Consider the following 18,286-nt stretch of genomic DNA (forward strand, 5'->3'; position numbering starts at 1 on the left):
AAGCAGAATGAAGGGCCCTCTTGTTCCAAGCTGGACAGGCACATCGGTGCACTTGCATTGAGGGATGAAGGAGTTCAGGAGCCACAGGTGCGGTCCAATCAATACTATCTGACAGATAGACTGATATAATCTCATAGTAATCTGTAGACTCATTTCATCTCCTCCTCCTATCTGCCCCACCACAGACTGTCCATAGACTCCTTGCCCCAGTGCTGCTTCATTCACAGCTTGATGCAATTTTCTCCCTCCCGCCCTTTTATCTTTCCCATACTCTCCTCTCCGTTCTCCCGCTCTCCTCTCACTGACTCGGTTCCTTCTCAAGCAGGAAAATTAAATATGATCATTCCTCTTCAAAGGCGCCACCATTAGCCACATAATGAATATTCAGTTAATGTAGCACGGATAGAAGAATGTGTCAGGGAAGTGACAGCACACAGAGAAAGGTGAACGTCACACGACTTGACAGCCTTACAGCAAATCAGCCGTGAGCAAACAAATATCCACTGTCACATCATTTTCCGTGGAGTTTTTGCAGCCAAACACAAAGCATCAATTATTACAAATGTCTTATTACTGTGTATTAACACTCCACTGACATTAAACAATGTCACTGTGGATCTTCTTTGTCAGAGTCCGATACATCTTTTATGGCTCATTAATATTTTGATGATGAATCATTGATCGTCTGGGGTTATTAAGAAATACTTCCTCAATTCCCGTGTCCCTGACACGACCTGCACAGAAAAATGATTTGGCCGAGGAATGAAAGGCGCGGAAGCACTTGTGGCCCTAACTTAAACTCCAAAGAGCTTGTCACTTTGCCGCCCAGATGCAGCTGCCAAGCGTTCGCTCCGCCGGGATTCAAATGTGTTTTTTCATGCAGGCACGATAGCCACTTTCCAATTTCAACTTAATCTTAAACTACCAATTTCTACTGCCGTGCCGGTGATTGAAATATGAAACCCTGCATATATACAGGCCATTACAGAGAATACAAGGTTCCAGCTGCTGTCTGTCTGCTCTGGGAAGTGAGAGGAAAAGAAACAACAGGGATCACCTATGGGCCAGAACACATTTCTATTTATTTATTATTCAATAATGCCGAATTGGCCCCTGACCCCCATGAGCAGCTCACACCTTCAGAAGATAATGGCAGCCTTGGTGAATGAGGAGGAAATCAAACCGAATTCCCAGGGCTCAGAGGTAACAGGGTTTAACTCTGACAGAATCAGATGAATTTCTACCTTTTTTTCTATATTTGCTGTTTGATTTATGAACACATGACAAATTCAATATTCCCTTTTCGGTTTAATACAATCAACATGATTGGTTGCTTTACCTCTAAGCCAGAAACTGGGAAAAAAAAAACTATAAACTTCTCTTCAGAAAGAAGAGGTAAACAACGACAAATATATAACACTTATTTAATTTCTGTATTCGATTTAAAGTATAATTTTGTCAGCAGCAAAAAAAATCCTCTCTTTGGCTCCATTAAATGTGCTTTGACACAGCTTTCATTTGGTCTTAAACAATGAGAGTCTGCTCTGCAGGAACCTGGCTCAAGGTTAGAACCAAAGTTCATTCATGCTCAATGTCCAGCGCTCCAAGCCTGCCACGCTCCTCAAGTGGCTGCAAGAGAACACTCGCCAAGGTTACGCCTGTCACATGCAATGAAAATCCCACTTATCTCAATCAAAGTCCTTCACAGAATATGGAGGGAGTGGCTCTGCTCATGCTTCACTTTTAACAAAAATAAGGACGTCAACTCTTCAGGAAATTTTGTTCCTCTTTTGCTGCACCTAAACCGACTTAAATCATTCATCTGCAGCCAATCAGATCTTCAATTAATCAATTAAAGTCGTCACCTAGTGAAGGGGAACAGATGAATGCATTAGCATATTCTTGTTGCCACCTGAAAGCACACTGAGTGATAAAAAAATATCTTACAGCTGGAGGATGGGAAGACAGGCCAGTGCATTTGAGGGTAATAAATAGAAAAATGATCTACATGTTTTGGCGAGACTGTGTGAGGCGGAAAATGGGAGGATGGAGAAATTGGAAAAGAGAAATTTCTTTTACATTTGTATATTTCTTCAAATGTTTTCAACAGATGAAAAAATAAATATAGTCGGAACCCTTTTATGTAGCTGTAAACAGTACGGACAAATGCCACTCAGGCAACAGTGGTTCATTATTAATGGCCATGTAAGATAATGACTTTGCTTAAATACCAAACCACAATCTGGAAAGATAAATTAATGCATCTTCGTGTCCCCAAAGTCAGTCTCATTGTAATGAATTGTGCATTAATGATAATAAATTACTGCACTTTCCTTCCTCAGGAAACAATCTATAAGTTGGCTGACAGGCGATGTAAATGCGCCGCTCCGGCTGCATAAATCACAAGCCAACAATGAAACACCTGTGGATTTTCAAAATTAAAATCAATCCTCTGCGAAGGCTTCCATTTGCTTAATCGCTCACAGTTCATATTAAATGATCTTTTGACTTTGACGTCTCACGCGCGTAAAGGAATTAGCTCAATGACAGATCGGGCAGGTATTCTTTGATTCAGACTCATGAGTTATTTGGCTTTAAAAAGCCGGAGCCCCTTTTGAATATGATGGAGTCGGGGCATTGGCTTATGTGGGTGGCGTGTTTGCGCGTGTGCGGGTTGTTTGTCTGATCCCTGGAACATCCTCCATCTCCAGGGGCAGCGGCTCCCTCTCTCATCAAGCGTGCCCAGCCAATGTGACTGTCACTCCCAATCGGTGCTGAGAGAGGGGGGGAGCCCGCGCCTATTTTTATAAATGTATTCATATTCATTAGTCCTGAGTGTCATTCATAGCAGCGCTTCTTTAATGTGGCGCGTAACCATCAGAGGCTGGAGAAGCCTGCTTGCTCTCATCTCCCAAATTAATAACACAGGCAATCACTGCAAAGGTGCTTTCTGTCAAACAACAATGGCTCCTGATTTCCATCAAGTCTGCGCACTTCCTCATTTCCACATGACACACAATGAAAAAAAAAAAAAAAAAAAAAAAAAAAACACTCAGTGGTCCCCCCTTAGGGATTTACAACTAAAATGCCATTGTACTGTTATTCATTTCAGTAATTATTAATTACAAGTTCTTCTAATTTTTTTACATTTTTTTTTTTTTTTACCTTGACCCATGTAACGCCGCGCCTCATAACATCTTAGAGGCAGCTGGTTAATTGTGCAGAATAACTGCTGCTAATGAGAGCAATTAGGCATCAAACTCACACATTTAGCTGGAGCAAAGTTGCTGAAAATACTTGGGTTTGCCTTTTTTGTGTTACATCAAGCACATGGCCGACTAAAACCCAGAAGTCTCTCACTGAGATGTCATGACTGTACACGTAAAATATAGCTGTATCATTAGGATGAATATAAAATGAATCATCTGGTTCTTTTTTTTTCATGCACCATTTTAAGGCCTTTCTAAAGTAATGGAACTTCTTCGCCGAGCTTTTTCCCATGTTTTTTTTATGCCCATTGTTTCTGCTCCACCCCACTTTAAATCAAGAACACAAAAGCAACCCCGCTCCGCCGCCATACTTCACTCTGGACAACATTAATAAAACAAGCTTTCAATGATGCAGCGCTGAGCAGCACATTCCAGCTGTGGAACGTTGGTGTGATTAAAGCTTTTAAACATGGCCGCCATTTGAGTTTGCATATGTCAGCTTTTGGAAGGCAAACATGCTCCTTTTTTGTCCTTTTTCCTTGGTCTTAAAGTTCACATTAAGGAGCTCCATAGAGCTCAGTCTGCGCTAATAACATCCAAACCTTATTGTTTCCTTACCTCAAATTGGAGTGGCACCTTCTACTGTTTTTATGGATGTTAAATATTCATTATAAGCGTTAGGGGGACTCTAATGGATCGATAAAAGGCAGCACTCAAAGAGCACATTTTTTTGACTGGTCATTTCTTTTCACAATTTTCTACTCCATAATCTAATGATGACAACCCTTTAAACGATTACAGAGACAGAAATAAAGCTTTTTAATTGAATTTCATGAAATTAAACACTGGCCGGAGCCACTTCATTAAACTGATACGACTCTCCCAATTTCTGCAGTCCCCACGGGCGTAGAACATGTCTACTAGTGTTACAATAGATATGTGCTCAAACATTATCTTCCACAGAACTAGGGAATTACTCTCTGAATTACTCTTTGAAACACAATCTCTTTTTTGCACCCTCCCCATCCATCCTCATGCAAATTAAAAAAGCTTCACAAGCACTTTGTGGAATATTTGAGGAAAATGACGTGCAGCAGAAGGCTTTAAGTCAGCGTCCGCTTGCACAAAGAAGAACAACATGAGCCGGCTTGGCCTTTCTGCCTTCCTGGTAATGCTCGTGCTTAATTCATCCATCACAAATCAGTTTTGAACTATCATACCTGCTGTATGTCACATGTGATGCACATCCAATTTGGCTTTGCTCTCTGGAGTAAAGCTCTGTGTCAGCCTAGAGTGATTTCATGTGTCCACTGCTTCTCCTGTCTGGAGTCTGGGGACCGACGTTGCCAGAAGCCCTCCTGGAGTGGTACAGTACACGCCCCCCCTCCCAAAAGCGGACGTTCAGGCTCGTTTGTTTGGTTACTTCGCTCAGGCTCTGTGACAGGAGGAGACGATGACCGAGGCGTTCAGGACATGGGAGCCCCCTGCAGAATTAAACAAGCTGTGCCTCCAGCCCCAGTGACAGGAAATCTCACTCAGATCACCAACGGAGGAGCTGATTGCACATGACAGGTGCATCCTTATCCTTCAGATAAAATGTCTTTGTTTTGTCTAGTTCACTTGTGTCAAGGCAATGGTATTTTTGGGACGCAAGAATAAAAGCGCCAACGTCCTTCTCTGTTTATTATAATTCAAAACTGAATCTGTGACCTTTTAATAGATTTTTTCTCTTTTATTCTAAGAGGAAACTCTCAGAGGGATTGGTTCTGTTTAGCAGGCCAAGCGAAGCACTGAACTAAATGGGTAAATGAATAAAAAGGGCTGGCAGTGAAGAATGTGGAAGGGTTACTGTTTTGGGCTCAAACTGGGCACACTAATCCCTTTGATCCCCCCCATTTTACTGTCAGCTGTTTCCTAGCTACCATTGGCTTTGCACAGAATTTAGGATTTGCGCTACTGTACACCACAGCAATCTCTGCCCCACTGGTGCAGCGCTCGCCTTTCTTTTCTCCATCAACACACCAGCCCAGCATCGACATCTGTGGCAATATTTGTTTCTCTGTCTGTTTTTCCTCCACCTCACTGCTGCTGCAGCAATGGCAGGTGAAACCAGAAACTATTTTGCAAAGGAGGCCATCAGAATGTGACAATTCAGACCCAAAAAGCTGGTTCTGATTTTGTCTATCCGCAGGAGACGCTGTAGCTGTGCCCCACTTTCTTTCACTGGTTGCACCAAAGCTTGTGTTTAAATCCTGGTTTGGTCTTTTGAGAATGGGCAACTTGACGATAATGAAAAATTGACATGCCTTTGTGTCTATACATGGATAAGAAATCATACTTTTTTGTATCTGCAGCCACACAACAAAACAAGTGTTTGATTTCTATCAAGAACTTCCTTTAAATTTGAATGAGTAGGTAAACACACGATAATCAGCATCCTTCTCATCCCTGTCAGTATTGTTGTTTCCAGAGGTGCAACACAGACTTGCCACTTAACCTCAGAGGAGCTCCTCTAAACCGATCTTAAATCATTTCAGGCAGAAACACACGGCAGGCGGACTTAATTTGCGTATTGGGAGGTTCATACTTCATCGTCGAACACTGGTTCCCCAGGGCCCGACATCCATTAATCCTGTAAACGTATATAAGGAGAATGAAAAACACATGTTTCTCAATTTGCTGATTTCAATAGAAGCTGCGAGGCGGTATTGATTTTTGTGTGTACTGTACACTCACACCATTTGTATCATTCAAGTAAAATTTCAAAAGCGGCCTTTCACCCTGAGGCTTCTGATCACAATGATTATTCCAATTACACTTTTTTTTCTTTTTCTTTGATATAAATGGAAATGTAGTCATCTAGAACATAATGAAATTAGTCGTCTTTGTCTGTTGCCGAACATATGCTTTCAGCTCTTAACCTGAAGCCCATCTGTGGCTCGCTCTGAGGAACCAAAGAAAAGGAATCCAGATGTGGCAGCAGCCGTGGAGGAGAAGCTCGCAGTGGAACTGTCAGCTCCCATCATCGTCACCGTTCCTCACTGACACTCTGCTGATGTTACAGGCAAGGACAGTGATCAAAGATACGAGTACATTAAAGAGCTGCCGAGCTTCTGTGACAACCCGCTTCACTCTGCCATGTACGCCAGTCTTATCAGTCAATAACAAAGACCTTCCTAGATGCAATTGTTGGGGTGATTTTTCCCTCAGATTTATCTCAGCTGAAGCTTTTACATGTTTCACACTCCCAGACATCCTGCAGGTCTGACTGAAAAAAAATAGTATCAAACTTTAACGTGGGGTGGGGTGGGGAGAGCAGGGAGCGCTGCTCCAAAAATATATTGAGTTGGAGAAAAATGGCAGGTGCTTCAAAACAAAATCAAACATAATATCAGGTCCCATGTGTCCAAGAGCAGGACAATGGGGATGCGAGTTAACTCAAGTTGTGATCAATAGCGGGCAAAATGCATTGAGATGCAGCAAGCGGCATTTAGCCAACCCCCACCGCCACCGCCACCCCCCGAGCGGGTCTGATGGGCCTGCTGCCAAGCGGAGCCTGAGCAAAGCTGTGAACTCAGCCTCGCAGATTTCCATTTAAAACATTGCCTGTAGACAGAGAGAATGCCACGGACTGAACTCATCCAGCCCTTCAAAAAAACTCCTGATCTCTGACACTTACACTTTCATGAGGGTTTATCCGAACATCACATAAAATATCCCCAAAATAAGATCTACCTGGACCAGAACTAAAACAATTGAGGATGGAATTTGTATTTATTTAAAGACCGAATGAAAATTGTGTTTTTAACATTTTAACATTTTCTCATGATGGAGGACATACATAAAGAAAGTTAAAATTGTATTTCTGAGTATTTGTTTATTCAAATCATTGTGAATCAGCAGAAGACCAAAAAAGGCAGTTTAAAAATATATATAATCGTTATAATCGTGTTCACTGATGAATCCAGTCCGATTCCAACTTAATATTTTTCCTATTGTAAAATAATTCCTTGTGACCCTATTATTATGAAGTTTTTTGTCAAAATCAAAAAACCCTTTGTCATTTTTTTAATACACACTCTATGCACAGTAGCTCATTAGAAATACAATTCTGAGTTGTGGGCGGGATTGTTGACAGAGCAACACAGGAGCTTATAGCCTCAAGCTAACATTAGCAACGCAAAAATAAAGAAGAGCAATTTTGGATCAATCCAGTCGTACAGTTTTAAGCCAGAACTGCACTTCACTACAGTACGACTGTTGAACGTTCATCGTGTCACCTAGGCGTGAGCGGACCACGTTGCACAGATAGAGGGAGAGGAGACTTTGGCGCACCCATTTTAGCAACTGCATCATTAGTCTGAGCTTTTTCTAGCATCTTGTTTTCATCTGCACCTGATTTGAATGAAAAAATACTAAATAGCGCAGTTTTAATCATAGATTATTTTATGTAGGTCCTTTACTTTAAAAAAAAAAATGCTACAGGAACATGTTAAACACACAAAAAGATGGTTTTCATTGGAGTGGGTCTTTAAAGGGACCATACCATGTTTTTCTTAAGCCTTATATCCATATATATGATCATATATTACCTTTGGAGCATTAAAAAACATTTTTTTATGAAATATTGTATTATTAATATTATATTATGATTACTTTTGTGAGTTTTTTCCCAGAAGTAAAAGGACTCGATTCCTGAGGCTCCGCCTGTTGCTGGTGTGGGTGCCACCTATTTCATGACGTCATCCTAGGATAACTCAGGAATGCGAGAATGGATCAAAATACCAATTTAAGGTTGCAGTGAGGAATGAACAGTATAATACACTTAAAAGCTCAAAAAAGTGTTTTTTCATGGTATGGCCCCTTTACGTTGCTCTTCTTCGCTGGTCTTCCCTTTATATATTTGGCACCTGCTTTCCCTTCCCTTTTCTATTCATTGCTCGGTGGAAGAAGTGGTGTCCTGTAATCATTATGAATTGTTTTATCTCCGTTAGGTCTGCTATCCTGTTTTTATTTGAACTCTGTTATGGAAAAATACAAATACTATAACAATATTGACGTTTTGTTTTAATCTAAGGATTAGCTGATCTACCTCAACCTGTTGACCTCAAGTAGGAGTTTGGAGGGGAAGCTAACACTGATATTTCTGTTTCATTTATTTTCTTTTCGGAAAATTGTCAGATCCACAATAAATGAAGATGGTCTTCAAGAATGCTGCTGTGTCACGACAACCTTTATTGTCTTTAAAACAACGCCTAAGTGACCCAGTTACACATGTACGTCTTTGTTTTCCTCGTCCAAGCGGGCATCTTACTTATTTGGATAGCTCCAATATTGTTGCCCCAGACATGTTAGGTTGGAGGTGTAAAGAGCTATAAGCTAGTGAGAGATAGACCGAATCCCAATTGTTCTCCTACCCCTCCAATTGTAGGGGTTATTTGGAGGGGTAGGGTTGTCCAAAATAATTTTTTTAAGGGCTAACTCTTAAAAAAACTGCAGATCTCTCCACCGCGAGGGTGTAACACATCTCACTGTGGCGTGGAGAACAGCTTTTCTTCACGTAGATATGCTCTGATGCACAGAAGTTGACATTCAAATGTAAGCGATGACTTGTTTTTGTAGCATCACATTTTTTAAGTTAAAAAAACAATGTTATTAAGTATCTCTGAGCACTAGCACCTCTACGCTAACTTAGGTAACCCACAACTATTGATGACATCATCAAGTAGAAGTCCGAATTTGAAGACACTATCTTTCCATAACTCTCCGTTAGGAGGGCTAAATGTAGGGGTAGGGAGAAGCCATAGGAGTAGGGGAAGATTTCAGATTTGGCCATAGTGTAAACAGATGGATGATGAGAAATGGGGGGAGGGCTTACTCTGCGCCTACAGTCCTGACAACAACTCAAAAGTGAATTTCTAATAAACTACTGCTGAAATTATGTCAGGTTTTTGATTTTGGCAAAAAATGTCTATCATGATTCATGATTAAAGGACCTTTTTAAAAATAGAAGATCAGAGTCGTTGTGACTGCACAGAGTTTACCAGGGAACCGGAGTATTGGCTGGTCTGTCACATGCTGCAAGGAGTTGCAGAGATGTGACTCCCCGGCTTGAGGTCAGGACACGAGCGGAGTACGATTTCAAGATGTGGATTCATTCGTGTGAGTGGGCAAAGACAAATGTACCGCCCGTTGTTTTTACCAGGACAGGAAGGAACAAAAAATACGTCCCAGCATCCCTACCCCCCATCCCTCCCTACACCTCCACAGTTGTTCCCACAATTCTCTGTTTCTTTGTCTCTTTGCCATTTTATTCACAACACAAGAATACACTCAGCAGTCCCCAGGAGGGGCGAGCTGGATGTGAGCAGAGATTCGGTGAGCACATTATGCTGTAAAAAGCATTATTTCTCACCACTGTGTTCCTGGAGTTGCCTTTGTGTTGTTTAAATGTTTACATGGAACAGCTTGGGGGCCTGAAGACATATGTATGGCCCAAGAATACCGCACGAGTGCAATCCTTCTTTTCCCTGGATAAATGCAGTGGCACCATTTCTAAAAGGCTTTTCATGCCTTTTATTACACCCTCACTTTGTTGGGAAAATAATCTAAAGCATCTTCACTTCTTTTTAAAAAAAAAATCAAATTAATGCTGTCAATTCACATTCCCCCTTCATGCGACAATCAAGGTCATTTCAACTTTCAGCTTTGGTCCCAGCTCAAGGCTTCCTCTGAGACTTTTTTTGTTCTTGATAGTTAATGTGCCTCCACATCCTGTGTCAGATTGATTAGACATTTAGTCAGGAGAATTAATACGTGAAGATTTTTCTGCTTCCCCCCGCAGCGCCTCTCCCCCTCCAGTCTCCAAAGTAAACAAGAAGATATGGAAACAGAACCGCTCTCAGCTTTCTGATTAAAATCATCCCCAACTGAACTTGCCTCCAAATAAATGTTGCTATTACTGAAAAATCTAATTCCACCTCAACTTAGTCAAACAGTGTTTTTGTGCTACAGGAAGACAAAGAGGAGCTGTCTGTGGGTAATGAATCCGCGCAAATAGCAGGATTTTGAGGAGTGACAGTTTTGCCTAACCCACAGGTTGTTCTATTTCTCGCCCCTTTTGAGCAATATACCGACTTCAGCAAACGCAAATTCTCAACAAGAGCTCAACATAAGTGCTCTACACCAACACGGCAAAAAAAAGGCTCAAGTTCTCCAGTGTATGAAACGATTTTAGCCGCCTTTCCTAATAAGCACACATCGGCATGCCACAAGCAGAGCGGGAGTTAGGACTTCATGCAAATAGCCTTTTACCAGAGCCCTTTGGGTGAATGGCAATTACTGGGCAAAGGAAGAATGCCAAAATCCTGTGGTATGAGTTAACTTGATTACATTTCCATTATGAACTATAAACACAGTTTTTCTGCTTGACTGAGCCAATTAAAGGCTTCCAAAAAATCATCAAAAAAGCTGTTTCATTCGTTAACAAGGTTGATTTAAATAATTTGTCAGTGTTTAAGGCATTTAAATCCTCACTTATATATATATATTTCCTTTGAATTTCAACAATTTAAGGAAAAGCATTTTCCTTTTTGTATTGCAATTGCATGTCCTGTTGCCAGCGAGCAGATTTTTTTTTTCCCACTTCACTGTGATATGTTCCATCTGGGTGGATAAAGCATCCTGTGGCAGCATGAATAAACATGTGTAGACAGCATTTGGCAGCAAAAAGAAGGAAAACACACACACACACAGTGGAGGAAGCCTTGAAGACACACAAGGAGTCTTGATAAGGAAGTCAGACTGCCACCATTTCACCTGAGGCTGTGCAAGCCAGTTGCTGGTCTTCCCTGGCACGAGTCGTGTAGAAAATAAGCATTTAGTCCAAATTTCAGCAGCTGTTAGCTCTCTGGGGCAGCAAACATGTTTAATTAAGTGAATTTCATCCTTTAGGGAAACACGTGTCATAAATATGCTGTGTGTAGTTGCTTCACAGCAGTGGAGATGTTACAGCGCTTGTGACATATATCGTGGTGTTTCAAATTGAAGTGACTGCAAAGATTTCATCTGTTTGTGTCATGGTATTGAGCATCACACGAGGTCAGTGTGGCAATAATGCAAGTGTACCAGCTCAGTGTGCAGAGCCGCATCCATCATATGATGAGTTCTGTCTTCCTTTTGATGGAAAGATGGCTGTGAATGAACAGCCGCTGTCATCAGTCTCTGCAGCAACAAAGCCACCTTTTATGTTTTATGGACTCTTTAATCTCCCAAATGTCGATGTTTGTGGTTTTTTTCTTCTTTTTTCATAAGCATGCATTTTTGTGTACAGTGGACAGATTATGATGCGGCTTTTGCTTCAGAGTGGGGAGTTTTAATCACACAAGGATTCCGAGTGTTTAAAACAAATATATTTTTCATGTGAGCATGGTGGATTATCACGAGATTTAAAGATTTGGACATGGCAGACAGCTGTCAAGCTGAATAATAACGTACGTCCAGAAAATTATAGCAGCTGTCGGTTTGGCAGAATGTCAATGCGGCTATCCAGATTAAAGCTCAATAGACATAGAACATGAGCACAAGCATGTGTGCAGACTCGATCACTTCTTTCCAAATAAACAGAACAAGAAGCAAAGCAGGATCAGACAGGAAACCCAGCAGCTTTGAGGATCTGAGGCGGAGCATGGAGATACAAAATGGGAAGAGAAGCGGAAGCTTTGAGTTTTTTGGGGGGGTTGATTACATGAATGCTGAAATGTTTCGCTGAGTGCAACCTGTGGAAAGGATCTGCTTTGAACCCCTTTTGCTTATATGAGGGCATCCTGCAGTATTAAACACAGCAGGGAGCCTCAAGAGGAACCACTGAAAAACAAGCAACTACACGCCACATCCGCTTCCCCCCCCTGGGGGTGCATGTGTGTCACTTAATTTATGACATCTCTGAGGTCCCCCTCTCCCAGGAAATGCCATCTCCGCCTTAATGCAGAGGCACTGTTGCATTGCTTGCCTATTTGCAAACAAGGATCCCCCTTGAGGTGGAGAGCTGCCTCCCGTTTCAGGAGAACAAGACCCCTCCAGGTGCCGAGAAGACCCCCTACAAAGAGCACAACTGTTTCTTCGCCGAAGAACTAAAGATGCCGTTCTGAACCACCGAGGACGCTCCTGTCAAATAACAGAACAAGCAAACAAAATAGTGCTTTTTTGTCCCAGTATCGACACACACCCGGATGATGAAGGGGTCTGTTTGGGAGGAAAAGGTAAAGCCCTGTGAAGAAACCCGGAGGCTCTGAACAGACCCACACACACTCCAGGCATGTTAGTCTGAGAAAAGGATGCTAATAACAGCCGGGGGAACTGTGCCTTGCATAATAAGAGACTCTTTTCAGATAAGGTTGGGAGCACTTTAGAGCAATGCCACTTGTTCAAAGACAAGCACAGGGATTATGCTGCTTTTAGCACTCTGGTGCACCGAGCACTGTGCTTGTGAGATGGGGTGTGCACAGAGAAGACAGCACTAATTTGAATCAATCTCAGAAACCTTACTTTTTTCCCCCCTCAGGGACCTGCAGAGATAAATGCCTCCAGGAGTTGAGTGTCAAATGTGTGTCTTACTTTTTTCAGCTCCATGTGCCCTTTTACAACAAAAGACCACAATCCCGAGGTTGAATACTCAAGCACTAGCTCATGCCATTTAATGTGAAAACTGCTTCGTCTCTCATCAACTTACCTATTTCAGCATCCAGCAGTAGAGTGTGTGTTTTCTTTTTTTTTTCTCCTGTGGTGAATCATGGAGGCAGGACGCTCTCCATGCTTTTCTGTCATTGTTTAGCACATGTCATTATCCTCTCACTGGCCAAGAGGTCAAGCGCTGACGGATGACAACTGAAGAGTCATTCTAGTTTCACAGCAGCAGCATGATGAGTGTAGATCATGTTCACGCCTGTCTGTCTCAGACATGAATGAGAGCAGCATTGAGTGATTTATGCATTCTGTAGCGTTACTTTCCCACCAGCCTCCGAGCCAGAATCCTGAAGTGGACGAATGCAACTCAGCCTTGAAAACACCGGCGCTCTGCTCCACTGTCCCACACTCATCTCCACACAACTTAATGACCATCTCTGCTTGAGGCAGAGGTGACAGCTCAGGCTGCACAGGTCCAGATGAATTCACATATTTCCACACATCCACAAATAATCTGAGATAAAGCTTGTCTTGAAATGATCAAATGCTGGAGCTGTCATGGAAGCTGAGATATTAGGTCTGACACAATTTTCAGAATGTCTACCAACACTTTTCAGCAGCATTCCTGTCTTTGTGTTGGACCAACAACAATCAAAGCTAAAGTGACTATTTTCATATTAAATTACTTTTATTAATTGGCTCTAAATTAACATTTTGACATTCTTTCAGCATTTTTCTTCCAAAACACAGAATAGTTTTTTTATATATATATATATATATATATATATATATTTATTTTTTTTATTTTTTTTAAACTTACCTTGAGTCAGAGTGCTGGGAATCCAAGTCGACAAGAGCAGAATCCAACAGGAGACCCGCACCTGTCCGCCCAGCCCGCCTTTACGCACGGTCCGCCGTGGTTCCGTGGAGCCCCAGGTGCGGATTCCCCGTCTCCACGCTGGGGACATGTTGCTCGCTGCTGGCCAAACACTGCCGGGAAGAGTCCAGGCTGCTGCTGCCGCTGCTGCCGCCGCTGGTCCTGTGCGTCAGACCTCCTCTCACTGATGATGGGGGTGAGTGACCGGAGGGGAGAGACTCCGCTAGAGCGCACCGACCATGCAGACGGACACGCTGCAGTATGAAAAAAATAAATAAAAAAATAAAATAAAAATATTTGGACCGGTCCCGTGCGCGCGAGGCGGAGTCAGTCCAATTGAATATGCTCGGCTGTCAAGCGCAGGAGATGGAGAGTTGACATCATCCTCTTCTGCGCTTTGAATAAGTGTGGAGCTGTCACAGAAAGGTGATGGAGCAATATTTATGATCAAACACAGGATGATCGTTTTCTCCCAACTCAGAGTGAAAAAAGGAGACCAATTTCAGCATCCACAACGGGACTCTCCATGAGCATGAACTCCTACATCCAGGCTTGAAGAAAACTCTGATTCCAGGTGTTTCATCCACTCACACCAGGTGCTGAAGGAGAGAAAAAAAAGAGTTCTTCTGCAAGATTTTTAGGAAAAAGAAAAGCCTTAACTTGAGATACAGACTCCGTTTTTCTCATCTCTAGTTTTATGAATCACAGACTTGAGTGAGGCAGCGCGCTCATCTCAAGACAAGGAATGTCAGCGCATGTGCTTTGTGCGCTACTGCCCCCATGCGGCAGAAAGAGGTACTCATTTAGACAGCTTTGATTGATCGTTGACATATTAAAACCAAAAGGCCCGGATTAAGGAAAAAAAAAAAGAAAAAAACACATGGTGACAACTAAATCTCTCAGCCAAACAGCCGATTTTGGATGTTTTTTCCTGTCAAGGATGAAGCTTGAATTGGGTCAAAGTCTTAAAGGAAGTGCTATTTATTTGCTTTTATGCAAATGAGGTTATATTCTGCAAGTCAAAGAGTTTGTTTGTAGAAATAGATGCCATTCAAGAGTGAATGGAATGTTTGCTGCCCCCTGTGAGTGCACCTTCCCCTCTAGATAGAGCATTAAAGGCAGGTTTGAGTGCACACACAATATCAGCCGCTCCTTAAAAGAGACAAGTGTACATATGAGCCCAAAAAAAAAAAAAAAATCAGTATTGTTGTCCTTGCTCCCTTTGAACTTCTTGAAAAATGCATGCAGTCGAGGTAAGCTTCAAAGAGCTGTCACAATCCATCTGTATCCGTATGCCAGCCATTAGAATCTGTAAGCAGACCAGCAATACTACAGCCTAACAGGGAGCATCCATGCTGGCAGAAGCTAAATAGAGTCTGCCGCCACTTCCTGAAGAGCTTTGCTCCTGCATAAACGGAGGGGGTATTTGTCTCCCCCTTATAGAGTCTTACCGCCGATTATTTACATGTCTTTTTCGATAGAGGCTTCTCGTGCGCCCCAATGTTTCCTAACTTCCTGATGTCAACAGGGGGCTCATTTGGTGTCACCCATCGCTCTTCCTTTATCTCCTCAACCCTGCTTCCACCCCGTGTAACAGCCCCCCACTGATAATGATGTGCTGATTATAAGGCTCTTAGGCCAGCAGATTGCTCTCCAGTCTCATTCGCATGCAGTGGAAAATTGCTGCTGTCTTGGAGCCCCCACCCTACCGAGCCTATCAGGCAGGTTGACATTAGCAAGCTGCTGGGAGCAGCGCTCAGGCACGAGGGCAGGTGCTCCGTCTCTGTCTCTGTAACTGCTCTGCAGCAAAGGAAACACACTCAGCCTAATGCTACAAGCCATGCTGGGGGGACACCACAGGCAGATGTCAAACAATGCATTATTGTCTGGATGACATTTATCTAAGCAGACGGTACCTTTATTTTCCAATATTCCAATGTCATTGATCATATTTGTGCAAATTCCTCTTAGATATTCAACGTGTTCAAGCTTAGAACCGACTTCTTATGATCAGCAGTGTTTTATCTTTAACTTTAAATGAACATCAGAGCAAATGTTCTCTTTTTCCAGGAAAGCCAAGTGCGTAGTCGCTCAGTTGTTTTTTGTTTCATGTGTCTGAGTGCTTCAGAGGCTCAGAGATAAAGGGTTTTTGGTAAAAATTGATCACGCTGTCAGGCTTTCAAGAAAACACTCAACAATGATAGGATGCTTTTCCACTGACTAACCTTGATTGTTGTATATTAAACCCAGACACTTAACTGAAAAAGTTGCTAAAAGGAAAAATATAAAAGGGTGAAACTGAGAAATCTCCCTCATTGGTTTATTCTTTGAATTGGAATATGGTGGACTCAGAAGAAGTATCTGTGATGACTTGGCCTTTTTCTTTTTAAGATTTGGGAAGAACTTTTAGAGCTTGGACGATAAGCCTTTTTTTATCCAGAAATTGAATGTGTCCTGTTTTCCTGTGGATTTAAACTGCTCAACAGTTGGAGCAGAAATTGCTCTGTCAGTGGAGGGAAGTCACTTTGTCTTGATTCTTTTGACCTAGTTCCTCAGCCTTAAAATCCCTGTCCAATCATCTTTTGATCTGTCATAGAAGGGTTACCAGTGCTCTTTTAATTATGATTGTGTTGTTTTTAGCCAAAATCAAAAGCTTGCTTCGTTTTCTGGGTCATAATTTCTAGTAGTTCATTACTTTACTTTAGATTTGTGTGTTTGACTGTTGGACCAGAATAAACCCACCCTAACTTCCCATCATCCCTTTGTTTACATGCTCTCCTACTAGCTTACAGCTCCTTACAACCCCAACTTAACATTACAGGTGCAGCAAAAATGGTGAGCAACATTGGAGCTACAGTTTTAAACCAAATCCCAGCTCAGACAAGGGAAACAAGACATTGATGGATCTATTTGTCTGCAAGCGTCAGTTATTTTGCTCTGGGCACGTATTGTATTCAGACTGAGGAATCTCAAGACGAACCGAAGCTCAGTCCCATTGGAAACAAATGAGACCACCGGGTCCTGGACTAGGATTTGTTTGTGCATATTCAGTCTGAAACTTTGTTAACACATTAACAAGGGAAACGAACTCTGGTTCACTTTAAGTGGGCCAAATATGTTCAGTCTAAATAATCCCTAAAATTAACATATTTCCGGAGTATACATCGCACCAGAGTATTAAGTCGCAAGAGCAAAAAATGTCAAATCAAGAAGAAAACCATATATTAGTTGGTCTGGAGTATAAGTCGCACTTTTGGGAGAAAAGTCGTAGTTTCAGAACAAATTTGCCAAGCCCAGCAAAACAAACAATTTAAGAAATACAAGAATCCAAATCTTTTGATCTGTATAAGAAAAATATAAAAGTTTTAAAAGAAAAAAAAATCATATTCTCTGCCATGTTTGTTTTGAACGACACTTCTTCTGCCGCCATCAGTAGCAAATACTTCAGATGCAGTGCCCTCTAGTGGTTTTAAGAGGAAACAACCATTAAAGGACAACCGGTGTTTACTGGAAAAATGACAAATATATGAGAATATTTATGTCTAAGAAAACAAAAAAGAAACACAAATAAGGCGCTCCTGAGTACAAGTCGCACCCCTGGCTAAACTATGAAAAAAAAAACAGCGACTTAGACTCCGGAAAATAAGGTAAGTGTTTTCCGTTCAGTTTTTATAACTTTGAACATACAAAGTAGTTGAGACCAGTTTGCTTGTTGCCAAAAAAGCAAAAGTCTCTCAATGCTGAGATCAGAATTTATATATAATTGCAGTTTTCAGTATTTCTGTCCATTCATACGTACGTCAAACATGTTGAAGCCTGTCAAAAGAACTGTGGCGCCCCACCTTCTAATGCAGCACCCAAACTAAATAACTGCCCATTTTGGTGGAATGGTGAATGCTGTGAGGATTTTTGAAAGCTGCTCCCTTTCCATCAGCTTGTGTGATTTAAATTGGCTTGACTGAAATGAGCACCGTGCGAGAGTGGCCGCGTGCCGCCTCACTTATGCATGCAGGGATGGCTGTGTGAGGAAAGACCACTCTAAAACCGCCCGCCCCCCCCTTTTTTTTAAAAAACAGACCGGCGTTTTGCCTCCATTTCCTCCTTCATTCTTTGTCTTCTTCTGCAGATGCTGCCATCATTTGGCACATGTGCAATGCGATGGAAATTTGTTTTTGTGATAATAATAAAAAAAAAAAAAGAAATGGTGCTTTCCAAACTGCCAGCAAATTGCACATACACTGTGCGGTACTGCGGCATCAATCACAACACCTCATCTTCAGCACCTCGCCGATAAAATGTGATTTATGCCCAGTAACATATCACCTCTGAGATCTTTCTTTGAGACAGGAGTGCAGCTGCAAATTGAAATATGAAAAACACAACAAAACTCCTGCTATAAGACAAATAACTGCATGCGGACTTGAAACATTACATACTTTGTCACACTTTTAAATCTGCTTTCTTTACCCAATTTATTCCTCCCCATTTATCTTCTCAACTTTGAATTTTCCGTTTC

General features: G+C 41.9%; 1 protein-coding gene across 8 annotated transcripts in view; it reads right to left on the reverse strand.

Moving 5' to 3' along the window:
- The window catches only part of sdk2a (sidekick cell adhesion molecule 2a), an 89,134-nt gene extending 73,500 nt beyond the window's left edge, over positions 1 to 15,634 (reverse strand). For 3 of the 8 annotated variants that reach the window (XR_004948329.1, XR_004948328.1, XM_024271668.2), the window contains exon 1: positions 13,714 to 15,634. Coding sequence is in view for 6 of the 8 variants with exons in the window: in XM_024271668.2 (XP_024127436.1) it covers positions 13,714 to 13,861 (148 nt within the window). In the remaining 2 variants the exon portion in view is untranslated. The remainder of the gene's footprint in view (positions 1 to 13,713) is intronic. The other 5 variants (XM_036213239.1, XM_036213238.1, XM_036213240.1 and 2 more) reach the window with 2 other exon arrangements.
- Between the last annotated feature and the right edge of the window lie 2,652 nt (positions 15,635 to 18,286).

This window comes from Oryzias melastigma, linkage group LG8, assembly GCF_002922805.2.
Source record: "Oryzias melastigma strain HK-1 linkage group LG8, ASM292280v2, whole genome shotgun sequence".
Lineage (NCBI taxonomy): Eukaryota > Metazoa > Chordata > Actinopteri > Beloniformes > Adrianichthyidae > Oryzias > Oryzias melastigma.